Source organism: Amblyraja radiata, chromosome 2 (genome assembly GCF_010909765.2).
Source record: "Amblyraja radiata isolate CabotCenter1 chromosome 2, sAmbRad1.1.pri, whole genome shotgun sequence".
Lineage (NCBI taxonomy): Eukaryota > Metazoa > Chordata > Chondrichthyes > Rajiformes > Rajidae > Amblyraja > Amblyraja radiata.
In genome coordinates this window covers 25982963-26008020 of record NC_045957.1, presented here as the reverse complement: position 1 = coordinate 26008020, position 25058 = coordinate 25982963, and the positions used below count along the sequence as shown (strand labels likewise).

The 25058-nt window shown below is 45.7% G+C and overlaps 1 protein-coding gene across 4 annotated transcripts in view; it reads right to left on the bottom strand.

The window, feature by feature from the left end:
- The window catches only part of LOC116987597 (sodium channel protein type 4 subunit alpha-like), a 368780-nt gene that overhangs the window by 75686 nt on the left and 268036 nt on the right, over positions 1 to 25058 (bottom strand). For all 4 annotated transcript variants that reach the window (XM_033043769.1, XM_033043777.1, XM_033043758.1 and 1 more), the window contains one exon: positions 15735 to 16187. In XM_033043769.1, the coding sequence (XP_032899660.1) occupies positions 15735 to 16187 (453 nt within the window). The remainder of the gene's footprint in view (positions 1 to 15734; positions 16188 to 25058) is intronic.

Genomic DNA, 25058 nt, shown 5'->3' with positions numbered 1-25058 from the left:
ACCCAAAAGGTTCTCCTTAAATCTATTCCATCTCATCTTATGCCTATGCCATTCACATTACGGATTCACTGCCCAGGGAAACTAAAGACATCTTCCTGAACATATTCACGCCTTGCTGAGACTGAATCTGGAATATCACGGGTCAGAGTCATGCAGCACAGAAACAGGCCCTTGGGCCCACCACATCCATGCTGCCCCTTTTACCCTTTTATACCAATCCCTTTGGCCCACATTAAGACCTTAGACTTCAATTATTTGCATTTTAAAATTTCTTCCAAAATGCCATTCAAAACAAGTGAATATAATGAGCGGCACGGTGGCGCAGATATAGTGTTGCTGCCTTACAGCGCCAGAGACCCGGGTTTGATCTTGACCATAGGTTCTCCCTGTGGGTTTCTTCAGGTGCTCCAGTTTCCTCCCATATTCCAGAGACGTACAGGTTTGTAGGTTAATTGGCTGTGGTAAAAATTGTATATTGCTCCTGGTGTGCAGGATAGTGCTAGTGTACGGGGTGATCGTTGGTTGGCCTGGACCCGGTGGGCCGAAGGGCCTGTTTCCGCGCTGTATCTCTAAACTAAACTAAATTAAAGGGTATAACATTTAGTGCAAAATAAAGCCTGGTAGAGTCCAATTAAAGATAGGTTGAAGGTCCCCAATGAGGAAGATGGGAGGTTTAAAAGACGCTTGGACAGGTACGTGGATAGGATCAAATATGGGCAGGTGGGATTAACATGGATGGGGCATCTTGGTCATCATTGGCAAGTTGGGGCGAAGGGCAAAGGCTTTATGACTCTATAACCAACAAGTGTGAGCAAAAAATGAGCTTATGGCTATTCAATGCTTCAAGAGTCAGTGGGTGGCAGGATTGAAAAACGATACCGCTGATCAGAACAAGCGTTAATTTGATTTCATGCTGACTGAAAGTTGATGAGCTAAAGAGCTAATTGGAAACTCAGCATAGAGTCCAGCAAAGGCCAGGAGCAGGAAGGCATCGCATTATCACCAGAAGCCTCTTGAGTTTGGGAATGGTGTTGAACCAAGTACTTTCCCCAGCATTGACACCATTTAACAAGTCGTGTTATCAGATGAAGTTACTTTAGCTTTACTGTAGGAAAGAACTGCAGATGCTGGTTTATACTGAAGATAGACACCAAATGCTGGAATAATTCAGCAGGACAGGCAGCACCTCTGGAGAAAAGGAATAGGTGACATTTCAGGTCGGAACCCTTCGTCAGGTTAAGGTATATTTATTGTTGTCACGTGTTCCGAAGTACAGTGAAAATCTTTGTTTTGCATGCTATCCAAACAGACCTCATATACCATTGATAAATACAATCAGTTCAAACTCAAGTACAATAGGGAGAGCAAAGGGGGAGATAAAAAAATGCACAATATAGTTCTCAGCATTGTAGCAACACAATTCCAGAGACAAAGACCAATGTCCGCAATGGGGTTCATAAGTCATAGGAGCAGAATGATGCCATTCGGCCCAAAGAGTCCACTCAGCCGTTCAATTATGGCTGATCTATCTTTCCCTCCCAACCCCATTCTCCTGCCTTCTCCCTATAACCTTTGACACCCATACTAATCAAGAATCTGTCAATCGCCACCTTAAAAATACCCAGTGTCAGCCTCCACAGCCGTCGGTGGCAATGAATTCCACAGGTTCACCACCATCTGACTAAAGAAATTCCTCCTCGTCTCCTTTCTAAAGCGCTCACCCCATACACTAGCACTGTCCTACACACCAGGTACAATTTACAGAAGCTAATTATTCTACAAACCTGGAGAGTCTTTGGAGAGTGGGAGGAAACTGGAGCACCCGGGGAAAACATGCGCGGTCACAGGGAGAATGTAGGAACTCCGCACAGACAGCACCTGTGGTCAGAATCAAACCCGGGTCTCTGGCGCTGTAAGGCAGCAACTCTACTGCTGCGCCACTGTGCCGCCCAAATTTACATCTGTACTTAATCAGGGATTGTCTTTATGTACGCCAATAATCTCACTGATGTATATGCAAACAAATGTATTTCAGTGCACCTTTGGCACACGAGACAGTAAAAGAACCATTGAACTACTGAGCCATTGAGTGAGACCTCTGTCCAATACACTCCAGGCTCAGTGATCCCGCTACTGGGCACTACGGAAATTCCAACCTGAATTGACTCCCTAGATGGTAATCCTCTGGAATCTTGTTTATGCACTGCGCTGGGATGGACAAAGTAGTGGCTTTGTGCCAGATTCCTCCAACAGAGGAAGGCAGAAGTCGTTGCTCGGAATTCCAGAGGCAGTCACGACTGGTTTCCAGCTCTGCACCAAACACATGCTTGCACGCAGGCTTAATTCATTCCACTTTGACTTGCACGGAATTCTGTTCTTTATCATTCCTTTTTTCTATCCGGTGATGCCATGCCAACCAACCTTAATTTGGCGGAATAAAAATAAAAGAGCCGGACTTGGCAACAGGATCGGTGTCTCCGATTGTTTGTTTCCTTGGCGAAGATGTCAAATTATTGTTCACCTCGAACTGACCCGTCCAGTTAAATCGTCTCATCTCCAAATGTATTTATAACTTATAAATGGATAACCTTTGAATATGGACCAGCAATATTTCTCTTCAGTTCAACGGAACTGGGTTCTTACGGAGGTAGCCCAGAGGGGGCTGGTGAAGATGGCTACATCCACATCTAGACAGTCCATATACACCTCCTCTAACCTCATCTACTGCATCCGGTGATCCCGATGTGGCCTCCTGTATATCGCCAGACCAAGCGTAGACTCGGCAACCGTTTCGCTGAAAACATGTGCTCGCTCCGCCAAGGCCTACTGGATCTCCTGGTTGCCAAACATTTCAATTCCCCCTCCCATTCCCACACTGATCTTTCTGTCCTGGGCCACCTCCATTGGCAAAGTGAGGCCCACACACAAATTGGAGGAACAGCACCTCAATTTCCGCTTGGGTAGCTTACACCCCAGCGGTATGAACATTGAAATCTCCAGATTTCGGTAACCTCTAACCCCTCCCCTCTCCGCCCTTACTTTTTTCCACCTCCACCCCCTGTGTCCCACCTGGACGTACCTATTTCACCCCCCCCCCCACTTCTTCTTCCTCTTCACTTACATTCCTTCTTCTGGCTTCACAATTCACAACCCTTCAATCCTCTTGTCTCACGCCTATTTTAATTTCTGACATTTGTTCCAAACCATCTGCCTATCCAAGATCCACTCACCTCAGTTCACCTATTACCTGCCATGCTTTGTCCTGTCTCTTCTCTCTCCCAGCTTCTTTCCACCCTGCCCTCCCCCTCCCCCCCATCCCCCACCACAATCAGTGTGAAGAAGATTCCAGATTCAAAACGTCGCCTATCCATGTTCTCCAGGGACTTACTGAGTTACTCCAGCACTTTGTGTCTTTTTTTAGACAACCGCCTGAATTGGCAAGGCAAAGAAAGCTCATGGGTCAGGCAGCGTCCAAAGAAGGATTACGACCCAAAACATCACTTATCTACGAACTCCAGAGATGCTGCCTGACCCACTGAGTTACTCCAGCAGTTTGTGTTTGACATTTTGGAATAACTCAGCGGGTCAGGCAGCTGTTCTGGAGGACTTGGATAGGTGACATTTTGGGTTGGGATCCTTCTTCAGAGTGGAGAGGAGATTCCCCAGTATGTTACCTGGATTGGGGGACTTTAGTTATGAGGATAGGCTGGGTTTATTTCCTGTGGAGTGGTGGAAGCTGGGAGAGGTACGTAAATGTGTAAACGGCTCACAATACTCCGCGGTCTGCCTTATAAAGCCTCAGAAGAAATCCCTTTTCCATCGTAAAGAAGCTGGTTGAAGCATTCATTTAGTGCCGGCTCTGCAGGTTTCACCTGCACTCGCTCCCATTCATAGCAAGAGGTGCAGATGAAAGCATCTGTCAGTCCTCAGATAACACAGCTGCCATTGGTTGTGGGCCTGAACAAACCCGACCAGCCCAGACAATAAAGCTGCTGTCTACACACCCTGCTCTCTCTGTGTCATGCAATCATACACTGGTGCACTCAAAATGCTGGCCGATCGGCCTCTCTTCAATCTGCCAGGCATTTCTATCACAATGTTAGTTTAGTTTAGAGATACAGCATGGGAGCACCGAGTCCACGCCGACCATCGATCTCCCGTTCACACTGTTCATTGAACTTTTGTAACTTTGTCGGCACCAGGAATGTGGCGACCCTTTGAGTACTGCATAGGTGAGATCTGCTGTATGGTTTTACCAGGCTGTATGCAAGACAATTATAGATATCAATGTTCATACCGCTGGATTGTAAGCAGCCAGGTTGTGAGCTTGTAATCGGTATTGACGTTGATTTCTCTAATTTCAACTAACTCATGCATTCCCAGTAGTCATCCTACCAGTTCCACTGTTCACATCCTTGAATCCCTCTGGTTGTCACCTCTTCCCCAGCCAACAATAGGCCATTGTGGGCTCCACCCTTCCTTGGTCATCTGCTGCCGGCCCTGATTTGTTCTGGCCATTTCTTGCCTCCAGTTTATTTCCCGCTTCCCACCCCCACCTCTAATTTCAGTCTGAAGAAGGGTTCCAACCCAAAACATGACCTATTCTTTCTCTCCAGAGATGCTGCCTGACCCGCTGAGTTACTCCAGCACTTTGTATCTATCTTCAGTGAGCCCGACTCACTGCGTAAACCCATGGGGAGTAGGAACTAGTGTGTCTGCTCCCAGTCTTTCTATTAAAACTGCTAGCCGCGGATGGGATGACTCAATCATGTCATGGTAAGTAACTCCTCCTTCTAATTGTGCATTGGCTTCCAAACTCTCAAATTGCCATTAATCTCTCTTTGTAAAGGAGCCTCCAACACACACAAATACTTTGCTCAGCTCGCGGGTGACAAACAGCAGAGAAGACTGGATCACAATGGTTCATAAAGTCTCCACCATTGTGCCGTTGTCATTGTGAGAACACAGCTGCATGGCTCTATATAGCCCCCGAGGTGCGCAAATATTTGCCCGCTGGCTGCGGCCTGCCTGTGTATAAAGGCTAACTAATCTCTCCTCACTCAACAGCGTGCTGGCCATTTGCGGGTCAGTCCCAATGGTTTCAGAACGGTCGCGATGCGTTCCCTTCTGAAATAGATCAGAGGGAACACCACCGGACCTGGAGTGGCAACTAAGATGGAGACATGATGAACTGCAGGCATTGGCTTACAAAACTAAAACACCAAAGTACACTTCACGCTGCTTCGGAAATGCAGGAATTAACCCCCAGACATGTCGCCCACTCCATCACACGGACTGAGTTTTCCACTATTGACTCCACGTCCGTGAAAAGGCAACCAGATGTCCCCCCCCCCCCCCCCCCTCCCCCCCCAGTCATTCCTTCTTCTCCCCACTCCTGTCAGGCAGAAGATACAGAGGATTGAAAGCGCGCACCCCCAGACTCAGGAATAGCTTCTTCCCCACTGTTCCGGAAACAAGGAACTGCAGATGCTGGGATTACAAGAAAGGACACAAAGTGCTGGAGTAACTCAGCGGATAAAGCAGCATCTCAGGAGAACATGGACAGGTGATGTTTCGGGTCTTTAGACTTTAGAGATACAGTGTGGAAACAAGTCCTTCAGCCCACTGAGTGTGCACCGACCAGCAATCACCTCATACATTAGCACTATCCGACACACTAAGGACAATTCACAGAAGCCAATTAACCTACAGACCTGCATGTCTTTGTAGTGTGGAAGGAAACTGGGGCACCCGGAGAAAACCCTCAGGGTCACAGAGAAAATTCACAAACTCCGTTTAGACAGCACCCGTAGTCAGGATCGAACCAGGGTCTCTGGCGCTGTAAGGCAGCAACTTTATCGCTGCGCCGCTGTGCTGCCCAAAAAACTCATCCCACCAGACTCAGGAATAGCTTCTTCCTTTCTGTTGTTGAAACAAGGAGGTGTGTATGGTGGTTTACAAAAAAGGACACAAAGTGCTGGAGTGTCTCTGGAGAACGTGGTAGGTGAACTTTCGGTTCCGGACCCTTCCACAACCCAAAACGTCACCTATCCACGTTCTCCAGAAATTAATCTGCCCAGATGCCAGTTTTTGTGATACCTGCTTTTGAATCCTCATTAATCATATACCGATTATCGCACAGTGGGGCAGAGGTAGACTTGCTACCTTACAGCACTGGAGACTGGGGTTCAATCCTGTCCACGGGTGCTGTCGGTACAGACCTTGGACATTCTCCCCGTGACCGCGTGGGTTTTCTATGAGTGCTCCAGTTTCCTCCTACACTCCAAAGACGTACGAATGTCAGGATTTATGGGGAGAAGGCAGGAGAATGGGGTTAGGATGGAGAGATAGATCAGCCAAGATTGAATGGCGGATTAGACTTGATGGGCCGAGTGGCCTCATTCTGTTCCAATCACTTATGACGCAAGGGTTTGTAGGTTAATTGGCTTCAGTGAAGATTGGAAATTGCCCCAAGATTGTAGGATAGTGCTGGTGTATGCAGTGATCGCTGGTCGGCGTGGACTCGGTGGGTCGAAAGGCCTGTTTCGCTAAAGTCTAAATACATTATCGATCTATACCTGGTGGGATCTGAACTCTGGGTTGCTTGCCCATGTCCTTGGATCGTGGGCATCGAATGATAATACAGGAAGCCAGGAGCCGGTGGCCATGGAACGGGCAGGCTGGCAGAGGCAACAATAATGGAGCAGCACCTCCATCATCCATTCAGCCCCAGGACATGAGCATCACAGTCAAGATCATTGCCCATTGCCCATCCCCAATATGCCACCGAGGATCTGCCTCTCTGGACCACTGCCTCATCAGGCCCTTCCAATGAGCGCGGACTGGCTAACGATATCAGGTCACTCTCTCTTAGTGGTATTAGTGAACCATCGAATGTAGAAAAGCACAGCACAGCAACAGGCCCCTTTGAAGCACATGCATGCTATTCTGGCCACCCCCATCACAGGAAAGATGCGGCGGCTTTGCAGAGGATGCTGAGGAGGTTTACCAGAAATGCTGCCTGGTTGAGAGGGTCTCAGCTACAGGGAGAGGTTGGACAGACGGATTGTTTTCCTCTGGAACGTCGACGATAGAGGTTTATAAAATCATGAGAGGCTAGGATAGGATGGACGGTCCGAACCTTTTTGCCCAAGGTGAAGACAATAGGTGCAGGAGTAGGCCATTCGGCCCTTCGAGCCAGCACCATCATTCAATGTGATCATGGCTGATCAACCCCAATCAGTACCCCGTTCCTGCCTTCTCCCCATTTCCCCTGACTCCGCTATTTTTAAGAGCCCTATCTAGCTCTCTCTTGAAAGCATCCAGAGGACCTGCCTCCACCGCCCTCTGAGGCAGAGAATTCCACAGACTCACCACTCTCCGTGAGAATTCCACAGACTCACCACTCTCTGTGAGAATTCCACAGAATCACCACTCTCTGTGAGACGTCCAACACTATGAAGCATAGCTGTAAGGTGAGAGGGGGAAAGTTTAATGGTGATGTGTGGGGAGCGTTTTTTACACAGGACTGGAACACACTGCCAGGATAGTCTGAATTATTTCCCCAAGGGTGAAAATGACCAACACTGAAGGACATAGCTGTGAGGAGAGAGAGGGGGAAAGTATAATGGAGATGGGGCCTGGAATGGGGCATTGTCGGGGGTGGTGGTGGAGGCAGATACGATAGTGGCATTTTAGATGGGCACGTGGAAGTGCAGGACAATAGAAGGATATGGATCATGTACAGGCAGTTGAGATTAGTTTAACTTGGAGTCACGTTGGGCACAGACATTGTGGGCCGAAGGGCCCGTTACTGTGCTGTACTGTTCCATGTTCTATGAGGTCCAATCATACCATCGCAACTCATTTAATTAAACATAGAAAAATAGAAAATAGGTGCTGGAGGAGGCCATTATGCACTTCGAGCCAGCACCGTCATTCATTGTGATCATGGCTGATTGGCCCCAATCAATAACCCGTGCCTGCCTTCTCCCCATATCCCTTGATTCCACTAGCCCCTAGAGCTCTATCTAACTCGCTCTTAAATCCATCCAGTGATTTGGCCTCCACTGCCCTCTGTGGCAGGGAATTCCACAAGAAAGCCAGAATCTTCATTGGTAACCAAGAGCTAAAGAAACAGGTGTAGAACTTGTCCCAAGTCCACTTCAGGTCCATCTCCTTGCCAAATATGATGCCGTGTTAAACTAATCTCCTCCGCCTGTTCATGACCAATGTCCTTCCATTCCTTTCATATCCATGTGCCTATCTAAAAGCCTTTTAAATTACACTATGGTATCTGCCTCTTCTCCGTGGATTGTTACCTTGTCGTGGTGGACAAGCTTGTGTGGTCCTGAAATCCTGAGAGCGATGCCGCCTGGAGCTATGCTCCTGGTAGGACAACCCATGGTGGTAAGGTCGAGGGGGAGGTCTCTGACAAAGAGCAATCCAACCAAGACCTCAACGGTGGAACAGGCTGCAGCAGAAAAGGGTCCCTGGTCGTCTTGGACTCCATGCCACTGGATCCTGACCCAAACCTGTCAAGGACCGTGTGGTGGCTGTCTGTGCACCAGTCTCCCCACGTTAAACAAAGTCACGCACAGACGTCTTAAAGGACAGTCATACTCGTTTCGAGTGACCGCTGCCGATGACGTGGTATCTGCGTCCACCACCACCCTGGCAGCGCGTTCTGGCACTCACCACCCTCTGCGTAAAAAACAAGCTCCGCACATCTCTTTTAAACTTCATCCCTTTCACCTTAAGCTATGATCTTGATTCTTTGAGATTTAAAAACCAGCCTGTGGTTTTCTTTTTCAGATTCAGATTCAGATTCAACTTTAATTGTCATTGTCCGTGTACAGTACAGAGACAACGAAATGCATTTAGCATCTCCCTGGAAGAGCGACATAATAATAATAATAATGGATGGGATTTATATAGCGCCTTTCTAATACTCAAGGCGCTTTACATCGCATTATTCATTCACTCCTCAGTCACACTCGGTGGTGGTGAGCTACTTCTGTAGCCACAGCTGCCCTGGGGCAGACTGACGGAAGCGTGGCTGCCATTCTGCGCCTACGGCCCCTCCGACCACCACCAATCACTCACACACATCACACACAGGCAAAGGTGGGTGAAGTGTCTTGCCCAAGGACACAACGACAGTATGCACTCCAAGCGGGTTTCGAACCGGCCACCTTCCGGTCGCCAGCCGAACACTTAGCCCATTGTGCCATCTGTCGTCCCAATAGCATATGATTTGAATAAATATTCACATTAGCATATATACAAACATAGTGTTTTTCCTGTGGGAGGAGTGTCCGGGGGGGGGGGGGGGGGGGGGGGGGGGGGTGATTGGCAGTCACCGAGGTACGTTGTTGCCTGTCCAGAGGTTTAAACAACAGAGAATCAAGGTTTATAATGGATGGGCAAGAAGATGGATCAGATTACTCAATGTGTGGGCGCCACGGTAACACACCGGTAGAGTTGCTGCCTTACAGCTGAGATCCGTGTTCGATCCTGACTACAGGTGCTGTCTGTACGGAGCTTGTACATTCTCTCTGTGACTGTGTGGGTTTTCTCCGTTTCCTCCCACACGCCAAAGACATGCAGTGTGTTGGTTAATTGGCGCCTGTAAATTAGTGTGAGTAGGATAGTGCTAGTGTACATGATGACTGGTCGGCATGGGCTCGGTGGGTCAAAGGGCCTGTTTCCATGCTGTATCTATAAACTAAACTAAAACCATCTTGGTGAATTGCAAAGCGAAGCTGAAGGGGTGTTGGGCCACGTTCTTTGGGCATCTGTTTCTTGCTCTCTTAGTTCCCAATAAATATTCTGGATTTCTTTAATTAACTGAGTTGCCGTGGTAAGATCTAAACTCATGTCCCTAGATTACTTATCCAAGTAGCTAGTCCGTCTCTAAGGAGTTGAGATTTTTCGGATGTATTGTGGTTATTAATTTATTGAATGGGGTGGGAGATGGCAACCTTCACGTGGTCATAGAAACATAGAAAATAGGTGCAGGAGTAGGAGGCCATTCGGCCCTTCGAGCCTGCACCGCCATTCAATATGATCATGGCTGATCATCCAACTCAGTATCCTGTACCTGCCTTCTCTCCATACCCCCTGATCTCTTTAGCCACAAGGGCCACATCTAACTCCCTCTTAAATATAGCCAATGAACTGGCCTCAACTACCTTCTGTGGCAGAGAGTTCCAGAGATTTACCACTCTCTGTGTGAAAAATGTTTTTCAGATCTCGGTCCTAAAGGATTTCCCCTTTATCCTTAAATAAAGGTCCACCCTGTTTCGACTAATGCAATCAACCCGACGTGCACAGACAAATAGATGTAGTGTTTTTCATGCCACTCGATCGACAACTTTAGGCTGTACACGCCATACGCAAGAAGAAGATTTATTGAATTGTTTTTGATTTTTACATGTTGTCGATGTGTATTTTGTGTACAGGCTTGCTATGCTGCTGCAAGTAACAATGTCATTGCTCCGTCATCAGTACATATGACAATGAAACATTCTTCACTCGTGCTCTACTCCAATTCTAGACAATAAAGACCATGAGACATAGGAGTAATTTTGCCCATTTGGCCCAGCAGGTCTGCTCCACCATTCAATCGTGGCTAATCTATTTCTCCCTCTCAACCCCATTCTCCTGCCTTCTCCCCGTAACCTTTGACACCCTCACCAATCAAGATCCTCTCAATCTCTGCTTTAAAAATCCCAATGACTTGGCCTCCACCACCATCTGTGGCAATGAATTTCACAGATTCACCACCCTCTGACTGAAGATATTCTTCCTCATCTCCATTTCAAAGGTACATCGTTTTAATCGGAGACTGTGCCCTCTGGTTCTGGACTCTCCCACACTACTGGAAACATCCTCTCCACAAACACTCTATATAGGCCTTTCATTATTCAGTCGGTTACAATGAGATCCCCCCCTCATCCTTCTAAACTCAAATGAGTACAGACCCAGAGCCGTCAAATGTTCCTCAAACATTAACCAAATCATCCCCAGGATCATTCTTGTAAACCTCCTCTGGACCTTCTCCAATGCAAGCACTTCCTTCCTCAGATATGGGGCCCAAAGCTGCTCACAATATTCGCCTTATAAAGCCTCGGCATAACATTCCCAGATTAATGGCATGAATTAGACATATAGGCGTTTCATACCACTATACAGGCCTGAGCCAATCTCACTAGGCCAAGAGAAGAAGTCAGGTTCAAGCAGCTAAATAAGCCTGGACTTAAAAATTCAAGCTGTAGAAACAGTGACTATGAAACCACTGGATTCTTGTAAAAATCCATTCAGATCGTTAACCACGGAGTGAATACTTCCATCTTCACGCAGTTGGGGTTATACATGGTCCAAGATCTGGCCAGTCAGGTGGCCAAAAAGTGTCTCTTTAGTCTAGGGGGAATTAGGGACATAATACGTATTGATAGAGATGTGGGCGGCACGGTGGCGCAGTGGTAGAATTGCTGCCTTACAGCGCCCGAGCCCCGGGTTTGATCCTGACCTCGGGTGCTGCCTGAACGGAGTTTATACGTTCTCCCTGTGACCATGTGGGTTTTCTCCGGGTGTTCCAGTTTCCTCCCACACTCCAAAGACATGCATGTTTGTAGGTTAATTGACCTCGGGAAACATTGTAAATTGTCCCCAGAGGATAGGTAGTGCGAGTGTACGGGGCGATTGCCAGTCGGCCTGGACTCAAACGGGTCTGTTTCCGCACTGTATCTCTAAAATGCTGGATACTGTAGATGATGGTATCTTGACAAAAACACAAAGTGCTGAAGTAACTCAGCGGATCAGGTAGCATCTGTAGCGGGATTGAATAGATAATGATTCGGGTCGGGACCGCACTTCAGAAAGTTGATGTATTGCCTGCAGCATCCACATCACTCTATGAATGAAGAAAAGTGTGGAGGAGTAAATGTCCTGCCCCCATCCCATGAGGAGAATACATAGGGTGAGTACACACAATCTTACCCAGAACAGGGGAGTCAAGAACCAGGGGGCATAGGTTTAGATTTGGTTTAGTGATACAGTGTGGAAACAGGGCCTTCGACCACTGAGTCTGCGCCGACAAGCAATCACCCCACACACGAGCACTATCCTACACACTATGGACAATTTACAATCTCTACCAAAGCCATTTAACCTACAAACCTGTACGCCTTTGGAGTGTGATAGGAAACCAGTGCACCGGGGGAAAACCCACATGGTCACGGGAAGAATGTCTAAACCCCATTCAGATGCTACCTGCAGTCAGGATCGAATCTGGGTCTCTGGCGCTGTAAGGCAGCAGCTCTACCGCTGCGCTACTGTGCCGCCCGTTTAAGGTGAGAAATCCGAACCTGAGAGGCAACCTTTTTTTGCTCAGAGGTTGCTGGTTATATGGAACGTGCTGCCAGAGGAAGTAGTTGAAGCAGGTACACAACAAATTAAAAAATATATTTGGACAGGTACAGGGATAGGTGTAGGTTTAGATCTATTATTGTCATGTGCATCAAGGTGCAGTGCAAAGCTTTGTTTCGCATGCTAATAAAATGGATCAGATATACTATACAATTAAGTCAAGTACAATAGATAGAGCAAAGGGGGAGATACAGAGTGCGGAATATACTTCTCAGCATTGTAGCGCATCAGTTCCATGGACATAGTCCAATGTCCGCAGTAAGGTAGAGGTGAATCAGACAGTACCCTAGCTTATGGAAGGACTGTTCATTAGCCTCATCACAGGGGGAAGATGCCGCTTTCATGTTTCTGTACCTTCTGCAGGATGGGACCAGGGAAAAGAAGGAATGACCGTGGTGGACAGGCACAGTTTGGATGGGTACGTGCCAAACACGGGCAAGTGGGTTGTCATGTATGAGATGGGCTGAAGGGCCCGTTATCGTGCTGTATGACTCTACGACACACGGTATCGTCACCCTCCCAAGGGAAGGTTGGAAGAGGTCCCACTGGGGGATGGTCATAGAAACATAGAAACATAGAAACATAGAAAATAGGTGCAGGAGTAGGCCATTCGGCCCTTCGAGCCTGCACCGCCATTCAATATGATCATGGCTGATCATCCAACTCAGTATCCTGTACCTGCCTTCTCTCCATACTCCCTGATCCCTTTAGCCACAAGGGCCACATCTAACTCCCTCTTAAATATAGCCAACGAACTGGCCTCAACTACCTTCTGCGGCAGAAAATTCCAGAGATTCACCACTCTCTGTGTGAAAAATGTTTTCCTCATCTCGGTCCTAAAAGATTTCCCCCTTATCCTTAAACTGTGACCCCTTGTTCTGGACTTCCCCAACATCGGAAACAATCTTCCTGCATCTAGCCTGTCCAACCCCTTAAAAATTTTGTAAGATTCTATAAGATCCCCCCTCAATCTTTTAATTTCCAGCGAGTACAAACCGAGTCTATCCAGTCTTTCTTCATATGAAAGTCCTGACATCCCAGGAATCAGTCTGGTGAACCTTCTCTGTACTCCCTCTATGGCAAGAATGTCTTTCCTCAGATTAGGAGACCAAAACTGTACGCAATACTCCAGGTGTGGTCTCACCAAGACCCTGTACAACTGCAGTAGAACATCCCTGTTCCTATACTCAAATCCTTTTGCTATGAATGCTAACATACCATTCGCCTTCTTCACTGCCTGCTGCACCTGCATGCCTACTTTTAATGACTGGTGTACCATTACACCCAGGTCTCGTTGCATCTCCCCCTTTCCTAATCGGCCACCATTCAGATAATAGTCTACTTTCCTGTTTTTGCCACCAAAGTGGATAACCTCACATTTATCCACATTATACTGCATCTGCCATGCATTTGCCCACTCACCCAACCTATCCAAGTCACCTTGCAGCCTCCTAGCATCCTCCTCACAGCTAACACTGCCCCCCAGCTTCATGTCATCCGCAAACTTTGAGATGTTGCATTCAATTCTCTCGTCCAAATCATTAATATATATCGTAAATAGCTGGGGTCGCTGCACTGAGCCTTGCGGTACCCCACTAGTCACTGCCTGCCATTGTGAAAAGGACCCGTTTACTCCTACTCTTTGCTTCCTGTCTGCCAGCCAGTTCTCTATCCACATCAATGCTGAACCCCCAATACCGTGTGCTTTAAGTTTGTATACTAATCTCTTATGTTGGACCTTGTCGAAAGCCTTCTGAAAGTCCAGATATAACACATCCACTGGTTCTCCCTTATCCACTCTACTAGTTACATCCTCGAAAAAATCTATAAGATTCGTCAGACATGATTTACCTTTCATAAATCCATGCTGACTTTGTCCAATGATTTCACCACTTTCCAAATGTGCTGCTATCCCATCTTTAATAACTGATTCTAGCAGTTTCCCCACTACCGTCATTAGACTAACTGGTCTGTAATTCCCTGTTTTCTCTCTCCCTCCCTTTTTAAAAAGTGGGGTTACATTAGCTACCATCCAATCCTCAGGAACTACTCCAGAATCTAAAGAGTTTTGAAAAATTATCACTAATGCATCCATTATTTCTGGGGCTACTTCCTTAAGTACTCTGGGATGCAGCCTATCTGGCCCTGGGGATTTATCGGCCTTTAATCCATTCAATTTACCCAACACCACTTCCCGGCTAACCTGGATTTCACTCAGTTCCTCCATCTCATTTGACCCACGGTCCCCTGCTATTTCCGGCAGATTATTTATGTCTTCCTTAGTGAAGACAGAACCAAAGTAGTTATTCAATTGGTCTGCCATGTCCTTGTTCCCCATGATCAATTCACCTGTTTCTGACTGCAAGGGACCTACATTTGTTTTAACTAATCTTTTTCTCTTCACATATCTATAAAAGCTTTTGCAGTCAGTTTTTATGTTCCCTGCCAGTTTTCTTTCATAATCTATTTGCCCTTTCCTAATTAAGCCCTTTGTCCTCCTCTGCTGGACTGAATTTCTCCCAGTCCTCTGGTAGGCTACTTTTTCTGGCTAATTTGTACGCTTCATCTTTTGTTTTGATACTATCCCTGATTTCCCTTGTTATCCACGGATGCACTACCTTCCCTGATTTATTTTTTTGCCAAACTGGGATGAACAATTGTTGTAGTTCATCCATGCAGTCTTTAAATGCCTTCCATTGCATATCCACCGTCAACCCATTAAGAATCAATTGCCAGTCTATCTTGGCCAATTCACGTCTCATACCCTCAAAGTTACCTTTCTTTAAGTTCAGGACCCTTGTTTCTGACTTAACAATGTCACTCTCCATCCTAATGGAGAACTCAACCATATTATGGTCACTCTTGCCCAAGCGGCCACGCACAACAAGACTGCTAACTAACCCTTCCTCATTACTCAATACCCAATCTAGAATAGCCTGCTCTCTCGTTGGTTCCTCTACATGTTGGTTTAGAAACCTATCCCGCATACATTCCAAGAAATCCTCTTCTTCAGCACCCTTGCCAATTTGATTCACCCATTATAACTGTTTTACCTTTGTTGCACGCATTTCTAATTTCCTGTTTGATGCCATCCCCAACTCCACTACTACTGTTAGGTGGCCTGTACACAACTCCCACTAGAGTTTTCTGCCCCTTAGTGTTTCGCAGCTCTACCCATATCGATTCCACATCCTCCAAACTAATGTCCTTCCTTTCTATTGCGTTAATCTGCTCTCTAACCAGCAACGCTACCCCACCTCCTTTCCCTTTCTGTCTATCCCTCCAGCAGGTCATGTCCTTACCTGCTCGTCGACAGCTAATTCGGTGAAGGTGCTCTGCTCCTCGTCCTCACAGGTGTCCAGCTCGGGTTCGATCACCGCAATGGGGACCACGTCGCCCAGCAGGGACTCGGAGACCGAGCCCTCGCTCCGCTTGCCCACCGTCGTGCCGTTGTTCCCCAGCCCGCCCGCCGTCCCGTTGCCGTCCTTGCCCTCGCCGTCCTTGCGCTTGTCTGAGCCGCCGTGGTTGAAGACGTAGGCGGGGAGCTCCATCACGGTCTTCCCCTCCATGGGAGGCTCAGAGCCCTTGCACTGGTTCTGGAAGAACTCCACCACGGCGCGTTGGACAAACCTGATGCCTCGTTGTATCCTGGCAACGGCCAACTGGATGTTGTTCATCTCGCCGTCCTCATCCGGAGAGCTCAGGTTGTCCGAGCTGAAAGAACTTAGGAGCAAGGCCAGGAAGAGGTTCAGCACCTGGAAGAACGAGCGGGGCATTAATGGCCAGTTCATCATGGCCTCAAATTACTTATCAAATAGTGAAAGGCCTGGTTACAATGAGTGTGGAGAGGATGTTTCCACTAGTGGGAGAGTCTAGAACCGGAGGGCACAGCCTCAGAATAAAAGGATGTGCCTTTAGAAAGGAGATGAGGAGGAATTTCTTGGGTATTTGTAAGGCGGAAATTGACAGATTCTTGATTAGTAAGGGTTATAGAGAGATGGCAGAAGAATGAGGTTGAGAGGGAAAGATAGATCAGCCATGATTGAATGGCGGAGTAGACTTGATGGACCAAATGGCCTAATTCTGCTCCCAGAACTTTATGAATTTATGAAATGCCGCTGGACTTGTGTGTGTCAAAGATCAAGGGGCATTGGAGAGAGCTTCTGGTGCAGCGGAAGAGTTGCTGCCTTACAGTGCCAGAGATCAAGACCCAAGATGGTGCCCAAGCTCGGCGACTCTTTGAGTTCTAGTCACAGAAGTCGATCTGCAACCACGCATTAGAATCGCTCCACTTTTAATAATCCCCTCCAACTCTACTCCCCGGAATATCTTTTTTTATTTTTTTTATTTTATTAGAAGTAAGTACAATAATGTGGTACCTTGTAGATACATAATATATATTGACGTGTTACATTTTATGTACAACTTCTTTTTTTTTTTTATTAGCAGTAAATGGAAGAAAAGAAAGAGAATAGTAGAAAAATAGAGAAGTGCGTGATCGAACAGTGAGGTAAAGGAAAGAAGAAAAGAGAGAAAATAGAGAGAAAAAGAGATAGAAAACAGGGGACTGAAGAAGAAATAGCTATTTATTATTCTTGACCACCCTTCACCCGATCCTGAAACAGTTAATTTCTACGGATATGTTGCACCATATACTTGTAAGAAGTCGATAAATGGAGACCAAATCATTAAGAATTGGTCTGCTTTGTCTATTAGGAGGAGTCGCAATTCTTCAAGATGTGAGGTTTCCGACATATTTGAAATCCACATTTTCAAAGTTGGTATGGATGTATTTTGCCAAAGTTTTTTTGCCGTTATTAAACCACAATTAAGGAAAGATTTTTGAAACGTATTCAGTTTATTCCCATCTTCCATTGATCCGAATATAATCATTTCAATGTTAGGGTCAATTTTTATCTTAAATAATTTTGTAAAAATTTCAAAGATTTCGCTCCAAAATTTATGAGGTTTTATGCAAGTTCCTCGGACTATCTTTAATAGGACTTTACTGGACTTTATCTTGCACTAAACATTATTCCCGTTATCCTGCCTCTATACACTGTGGATAGCTTGATTGTAATCATGAATAGACTTACCGCTGACTGGATAACACTCAACAACAAAAAGTTTTCCACTGCTTCGGTACACGTGACAATAAACTAAACTTAACCCGGCTTCGATCCTAACTATGGCTACTGCCTGTATGAAGCTTTTACATTCTCCATGTGACCGCGTGGGTTTTCTCTGGGTGCTCCGGTTTCTTCCCACAGTCTAAAGACGTGCAGGCTTATAGGTTAATTGGCTTCTGTTAATTGTCTCTCGTGTGTAGCATAGAAACTGAGTCCGGGTGATCGACGGTCAGCATGGACCCGGTGGGTCAAAGGGCCTGTTTCCACTCTGTGTCGCTAATCTAAACTAAACTAGAATGATCATCCCATCAGCTTAATGGAACATAGAACAGCACAGCACAGGAACAGACCCTTCGGCCCACAATTTACAAGCTGAACATGATGTTGAATTAAACCAATCTCGTCTGCCTGCATGTGATCCATATCCCTCTATTCCATGTTAAAAACAAATTGCACAGAGTGTTGTAAGTGCCTGGAATGGCAATGACGATGGGAGAGGAGAGGGGTCAGCAGTGGAGGAGAGGGAGCTCGAGTCTGGCTTACCGCGCCCTCGAGGACGACTGCGAGAGGCTTTCCCGGGAACAAAGGTGGGCGGGCGAGGAGAGGGGCGTCAGTTGCTGGTTGACCAACGAGGGCATAGAAACATAGAAAACAGGTGCAGGAGTAGGCCATTCGGCCCTTCGAGCCATTCAATGTGATCATGGCTGATCATCCAGAATTCCTGCCTTCTCCCCATATCCCTTAATTCTGTTAGCCCATATACAACTCTATTTTGAATGCATCCAGTGAATTGGCCTCCACTGCTTTCTGTGGCAGAGAATTCCACAGATTCACAACTCTCTGGGTGAAAAAGTGTTTCCTCATCTCAGTCCTAAATGGCCTACCCCTTATTCTTAAACTGTGACCCCTGGTTCTGGACTCCCCCAACATTGGAAACAGTTTTCCTGCATCTAGCCTGTCCAATCCCTTAAGAATTGTATACATTTCTATAAGATGCCCTCTCATCCTTCTAGATTCCAGTGATTATAAGGCGATTGCTGGCGGAATGGTACAATTCGGTGCCGCCGTTTCAGCGCCTCCGTTTCGGGGTGTTAGAGTTAAAGTTAGGGTATGGGTTAGGGTTAGGGTTAGGGTGCCGCAACGGTTGGCCAGTGGAAACCAATTTCCAAACTTGTTAACATAAAGCTGATCTCACTTGCAATATCCTTGGCATAGGAACTTCTTGCAGAGGGTGATGAATCTCTGGAATTCACTATCCCGGAGTATTGTGACGCATGGAACACTTTTATTTATCTGGATGTATTTACAGAGGTTAGGGTTAGGGTTAGGGTTATGGTTCTGATGAGTACAGATATTATAAACGGAGGCACCGAAACAGCGGCGCCGAATCGGCAGCGCCGAAAAGTGCCCAACCCATTGCTGGAGGCCCACAGCAGCCTGGGGCTTGCCTGAATCGGGCACCGCTCATACCAACTGGAACGGTGAGGGCATTTGGAAAATGGCGCCAAAACAGGCAGTTTCCTCCAACACTCCAAAGACGTACAGGTTTGGAGGTTAATTTGCTTCGATAAAAAATCGTAAATTGTTCATTGTGTGCAGGATAGGGCTAGTGTACGGGGATCACTGGTCGGCGCGGACTCAGTGGGCCAAAAGGCCTGTTTCCGCCCAATATATCTAAACTAATAAATGAAACTAAACTAAATGTCCTTTCATTCTCTTGCACTGCTCAGCTGTAACCATGGTGACAGGGAAACAGCTAGGAAAAAGATTTCTACACTAATTTGTTTCATTAAAAAGAAAATTCAAGGCCGTAGCTCCATGAAAGTCTTAATCGCTTTTAGTGCAAAGATGCTCAAGGATGTGAAGAGATATATGAGGCATTGGAAGGATTTGAATTCCTGGCTATGACCGATGAGTCTGAAGAGTGGAAAGGGTAATCCGGGACGTGTGGAGAGGGGAAACCGGGAAGAGGAGATTCATGGTAAAGGGATGAGAATCCCGTCATGGACGTTTAATTTGGGACAAAGCAGCTCAATTTACAGATGCTGATTTGCACCAAAGATAGACACAAAATTGCTGGAGTAACTCAGCGGGTCAGGCAGCATCTCTGGAGAAAAGGATTGGGTGATGTTTCGGGTCGAGACTCTTCTTCAGATTGACAGTCAGTGGAGAAGGACACTGGAGGTATGAAAAGTTACAAAGACAAATGAATGCAAAGTATGAAAAGAACAAATCAAAGCCAGCAACAATGAACAAGGAAAGGTGGAGCCCACAATGGTCCATTGTTGGCTATGGAGAAGGAGATAAACGAGGAGATACCAACAGTGAATCAAAGCAGGATGACAGTGAAACTAGTACGACGACTAGGGTGGGGGAGGAACAGAGAGGGTGGGAAGTAAGGGTTACTTGTAATTGGAGAAATCAATATTCATACAGCTGGGTTGTAAGTTGCCCAAGCAAAATATGAGGTGTTGTTCCTCCAATTTGCCTGTGGGCTCACTCTGACAGTGGAGGAGGCCCAGGGCAGAAAGGTCAGTATGGGAATGGGAAGGGGAGTTTAAGTGTTTAGCAACCGGGAGATCAGGAAGGCCCAGGCGACTGAGCCAAGATCGGACAAACCAACCTTGCTTCCATGACCCCCCCACCCCACCACCATGTACACTTCACGCTGCCTCGGCAAGGCCACCAGACTAATCAAGGAACAAGTTATCGGCAGCGCCCTACATGAATATGAATTCCATGTGACCATTAATCTCTGTCTCTCAATAACAATAGATGGAACCTGACATTTGACTACAGAGCTTACTTGAAATTATCAATGAAAAGAAAACATCAAATATCCTTTTTGTATTAATTTATCAATGGGTATCCATGGAAACAGATTGTTCCATTAAGGTGTGAGTGAGCCTATGTGTGTGGTTAGAGGTTTATTCTGTATTTATACATTTCTTTGATTTAACATTGATATAATTCGCCCAGGGTAATACATTTGTTTGCAAACTGTACTTTGAATAACAGCATGGTTATTTTTGGGGAATATTTATGAAAATATCCAGGATTGTTAGTTATGTTGCAAAATTCTATTCTAACTATTCGAATCATAGAGCCTTTTGGCCCAACTCACCCATGCCGACTAAGATACTGCATCTACACTAGTCACGCCTGCATGCATTTGGTCCAGATCCCTCTAAATCTTTTCTATCCATGTACCTTTCTGAAGAAGAGTCCCAACCCAAAATGTCACCCATCCTATTTCTCCAGACATGCTGCCTGACCCGCTGAGTTACCACAGCACTTTGTATCTACCTGTCCAAATGTCTCATTCTCTGGACTCCACTCCAAATGTGTTAAAGGAGCACATTGAGTTAAAGCAAACAATACTCTCAGGAGCATGATCAACCACCTTAGGACTTAGCTTTGGAAATTTCCCAATTCAGATATTATTTCCTCCCACACTCCAAAGATATACAGGTTTGTAGGCTGATTTGTTTGGTAAGATTGTAAATTGTCCCTTGTGTGTGTAGGATAGTGTTAGTGTGTGCAGGGATCGCTGTTTGTCCCTGACTCGGTGGGTCGAAGGGCCTGCTTCTGCACTGTATCACTAAACTAAAACAAACTATACAAAACAGATAGGCAGTGTGCACTAACTTATTGAACACATGTCGGAAAAAGTCCAACTTTAACTAAGGTGCAGAAACTAAAGAGACATAAGGAACTGCAGGGAAAGAACTGCAGATGCTGGAAAGATCGAAGGTAGACAAAATGCTGGAGAAACTCAGCGGGTGAGGCAGCATCTATGGAGTGAAGGAATAGGTGACGTTTCAGTTCGAGGCCCTTCTTCAGACTCAACAACCTAATAAGGTGTCTGAAGAAGGGTCTCGACCTGAAATGTCACTTATTCCTTCGCTCCATAGATGCTGCCTGACCCGTTGAGTTTCTCCAGCATTTTTGTCTAACAAGGAACTGCAGATGCTGGTTTACAACAAAAAAAAGAACCCCAAGTGCTGGACTAACTATCATGGTGCCATATCCCTGTTCTTAGTTCCTGTAAACAAAAGACAGAAAAGTATTTCTCCGGCCTCTCCCTCTTTCTTCCCTCTCCCACCTGGCAAGAGGTACACGTGTGAGAACACACACCTTCAGATTTAGGGACAGTTTCTTCCCAGCCAACTGAACCATCCTCTCATCAGCTTCAGTGCAGTCCTGAACTCCCAACTACCTCATTGGAGACCCTTAAACTATCTTTAATTGGACTTCAATGTTATATCTTTGCACTAAAAACCCTATTTGCAACTGTTGACAGACTGACCAACCCCCCAACACAATTACCACCTGAACTCCATTCCACGCAGAAATGCAATGAGTTTGCATTATTCTATACAGATAAAATTGAAGGCATCAGACGTGCCATCAATATCACCGCTTCAAACAAAAATGTTGGATCACCACCCTGTTTAGGCAAAGGTAACGTGGCAATGATGACATGCTTTAATGTCATAGACTCTAAAACTCTTGTGGAAACGGTGACACAACTAAGGCCATCCACCTGCTGCCTTGATGCTTTACCTACCAACTTCTTTAAGAATGTTTTTGACTGCCTAGCAATAGACATACTGCAAATAGTTAACAGCTCTCTTCAATCAGGCAATTTCCCAAGCCTTGAAAACTGCAGTTATTAAACCTCTTTTAAAAAAGCGGAGCATAGATGCCTCTATTATTAACAACTATAGACCAATTTCAAACCTATCTTTCATAAGTAAAATCATTGAGAAAGTTGTCCTCCAGCAACTTAATCAATTCCTGGCTTCAACTGGCTGCTACGACAACTTCCAGTCAGGATTTCGACCTCTTCATAGCACCGAGACCGCTCTTATTAAAGTTGTAAACGACATCCGTCTTAACACAGACTCTGGCAAAGTTTCAATATTAATGCTATTAGATCTCAGTGCTGCATTCGACACTGTTGATCAGTCAATACTTTTGGACAGGTTGGAAAAATGGGTGGGGCTCTCAGGCACAGTCTTAAGTTGGTTCAGGTCATATTTACAAGATAGGAACTATTTTGTTTCCATTGGCGACTTTGTATCAGAACCAACCAACGTGACGTGTGGAGTACCGCAAGGTTCGATCTTAGGGCCCTCTTTATTCAACATCTACATGCTCCCACTAGGGCAAATCATGCGATATAATAATATTGACCACCACTGCTATGCCGATGACACTCAAATCTATGTAGCGCTATCACCAAATGATTATCGCCCCATAGATCTGTTGTGCCAGTGCATTGAGCAAGTCAAAGACTGGATGTGCCAAAATTTTCTCCAACTAAATAAGGACAAAACGGAGATAATTGTTTTTGGTGCTAAAAAAGAAAGGCTTAAAGTAACCCAACACCTTCACTCTCTGTCCCTGAAAACTTCAAACAAAGCCAGAAATCTTGGGGTCATTATGGATTCAGATTTAAATTTCGACAGTCACATCAAATCAGTAACAAAATCGGCCTACTATCACCTCAAAAACATAGCAAGATTAAGAGGACTCATGTCAGCTCAAGATTTAGAAAAACTTGTACATGCCTTTATTAATAGTAGGCTAGATTATTGCAACGGTCTCCTTGCAGGTCTTCCAAAAAAAACTGTCAGGCAGCTACAGCTTGTTCAGAACGCTGTTGCTAGAGTTCTAACAAAGACCAAAAAATTTGAGCATATTACACCAATTCTTAAATCCTTACATTGGCTCCCTGTATGTCAGAGAATTGATTTTAAAATCCTGCTGCTCACCTATAAATCACTACATGGTTTAGGGCCAAAGTATATCACTGACATGCTTCCACTATATAAGCCTTCTAGACCGCTAAGATCTTCTGAAACCAATCTGCTAGTGATTCCCAGAGTAAATACAAAACATGGGAAAGCAGGATTTAGTTACTATGCAACAAATAGCTGGAATAAACTTCCTGAAGATTTAAGACTTGCCTCAACTTTGACCACTTTTAAAACAAGACTGAAAACTTTTATGTTTACTTTAGCTTTCAGCTAAATCTTAACTACATTGCACTTTTAACTTTTGCACTTTTTATAATGCAATTTTAATTTTGTTTTTCTTTTCTTTTAGTTCTTCTATTTTATTTCATTTTATTATTTCATTTATTGTATGACATGTTTTTATGTGAAGCACTTTGAGTCTGCCTCGTGTATGAAATGTGCTATATAAATAAAGTTGCCTTGCCTTGCCTTGCCTAAATGTTGTACCAGTTATCCTTTATCTGACTTGATTGTATTCATGTACAGTCTTTTCGCTGACTGGTTAACATGCAAACCAAAGCTTTTCACTGTACCTCAGTACGGGTGACAATAACAAACTAAACTAAACATGCCAGACTTGGGATTTTGTGTGCAGTTCCAGTCACCACAACGTATGAGGGGTGAGATTCAGCTGGAGAGGGTGCAGAAAAGATTAATGGGCATGCTGGGAAGGCCTGAAGTGTTTAACTTATAAAAAGAGACTGAACAGGCTGGAATTATTTTCCCTCAACCAAAGGAGGCTGAGGGATCACCTTGAAGAGTCATGAGTCATGAGTGTTTAATTGTCACATGCACAACAGGTCTGTAAACACATACATGACGTAACAAAACAAACAAAATAAAAGATCAATCAATTAAAAAAACTCCAAGATTAGTGCAAAACAAAACAAAAGCCCTAATTCCCTTGTGCAACCAAGACCATTTATAGTGCTTGCTTTAGTTTGTGTTTGCAGTGTTCAATAGCTTGTTGGGAAGAAGCTGTTCCTGAACCTGGAGGTCATTATAAAGAATTATACATTTATCAGGGGCATAGATAGGGTGGATAGACATAGTCTAATTCCCAGAGCTGGGGAGTCTAAAACTAGAGGGAACAGATTTAAGGTGAGAGAGGAAAGATTCAAAGGGGACCTAAGGGGCAACTTTTTCACACAGAGTGGTGGGTATATGGAATGAGCTACCAGAGGAAGTGGTAGAGGTGGGTTACATTAGCAAGGTTTGAAAGACATTTGGACATAGGAAAGGTTTAGAGGGATAGGGGCCAAACATAAACGGGTGGGGTGTGTAGACTGGCATCTTGGTTGGCATCGACGAGTTGGGCCAGAGGGTCTATGATTGACTGCACTGCACCAACCACTTTTAGCCTTAAGAAAACGGTGCTTCCTGAGGTCATGACAAGGTCAAAAGGGGAGCATGATTGAATGACGCACAGGAATGGGCAGGTGCAACTACAGGGGATTAGTACGGCACGGCACGCCACCAGCCCACAGGACTGGGAGTCTGAGGGCAGGAGAACCGGGCAGGGCAGGTTATGTATGAGTTAGAGAGGCAGGCCCTGAGAGGAAGCAGGTTGGGAAGTGGGAGAGGGGCAGAGTGCGTGAGGGGGAGAGAGAAAGAGGGAGCGAGGGAGAGGGGGAGAGATGGGGGAGAGAGACGGGAGAGAGATAGCAGTGAGGGGGAGAAAGAAGGGGAGAGA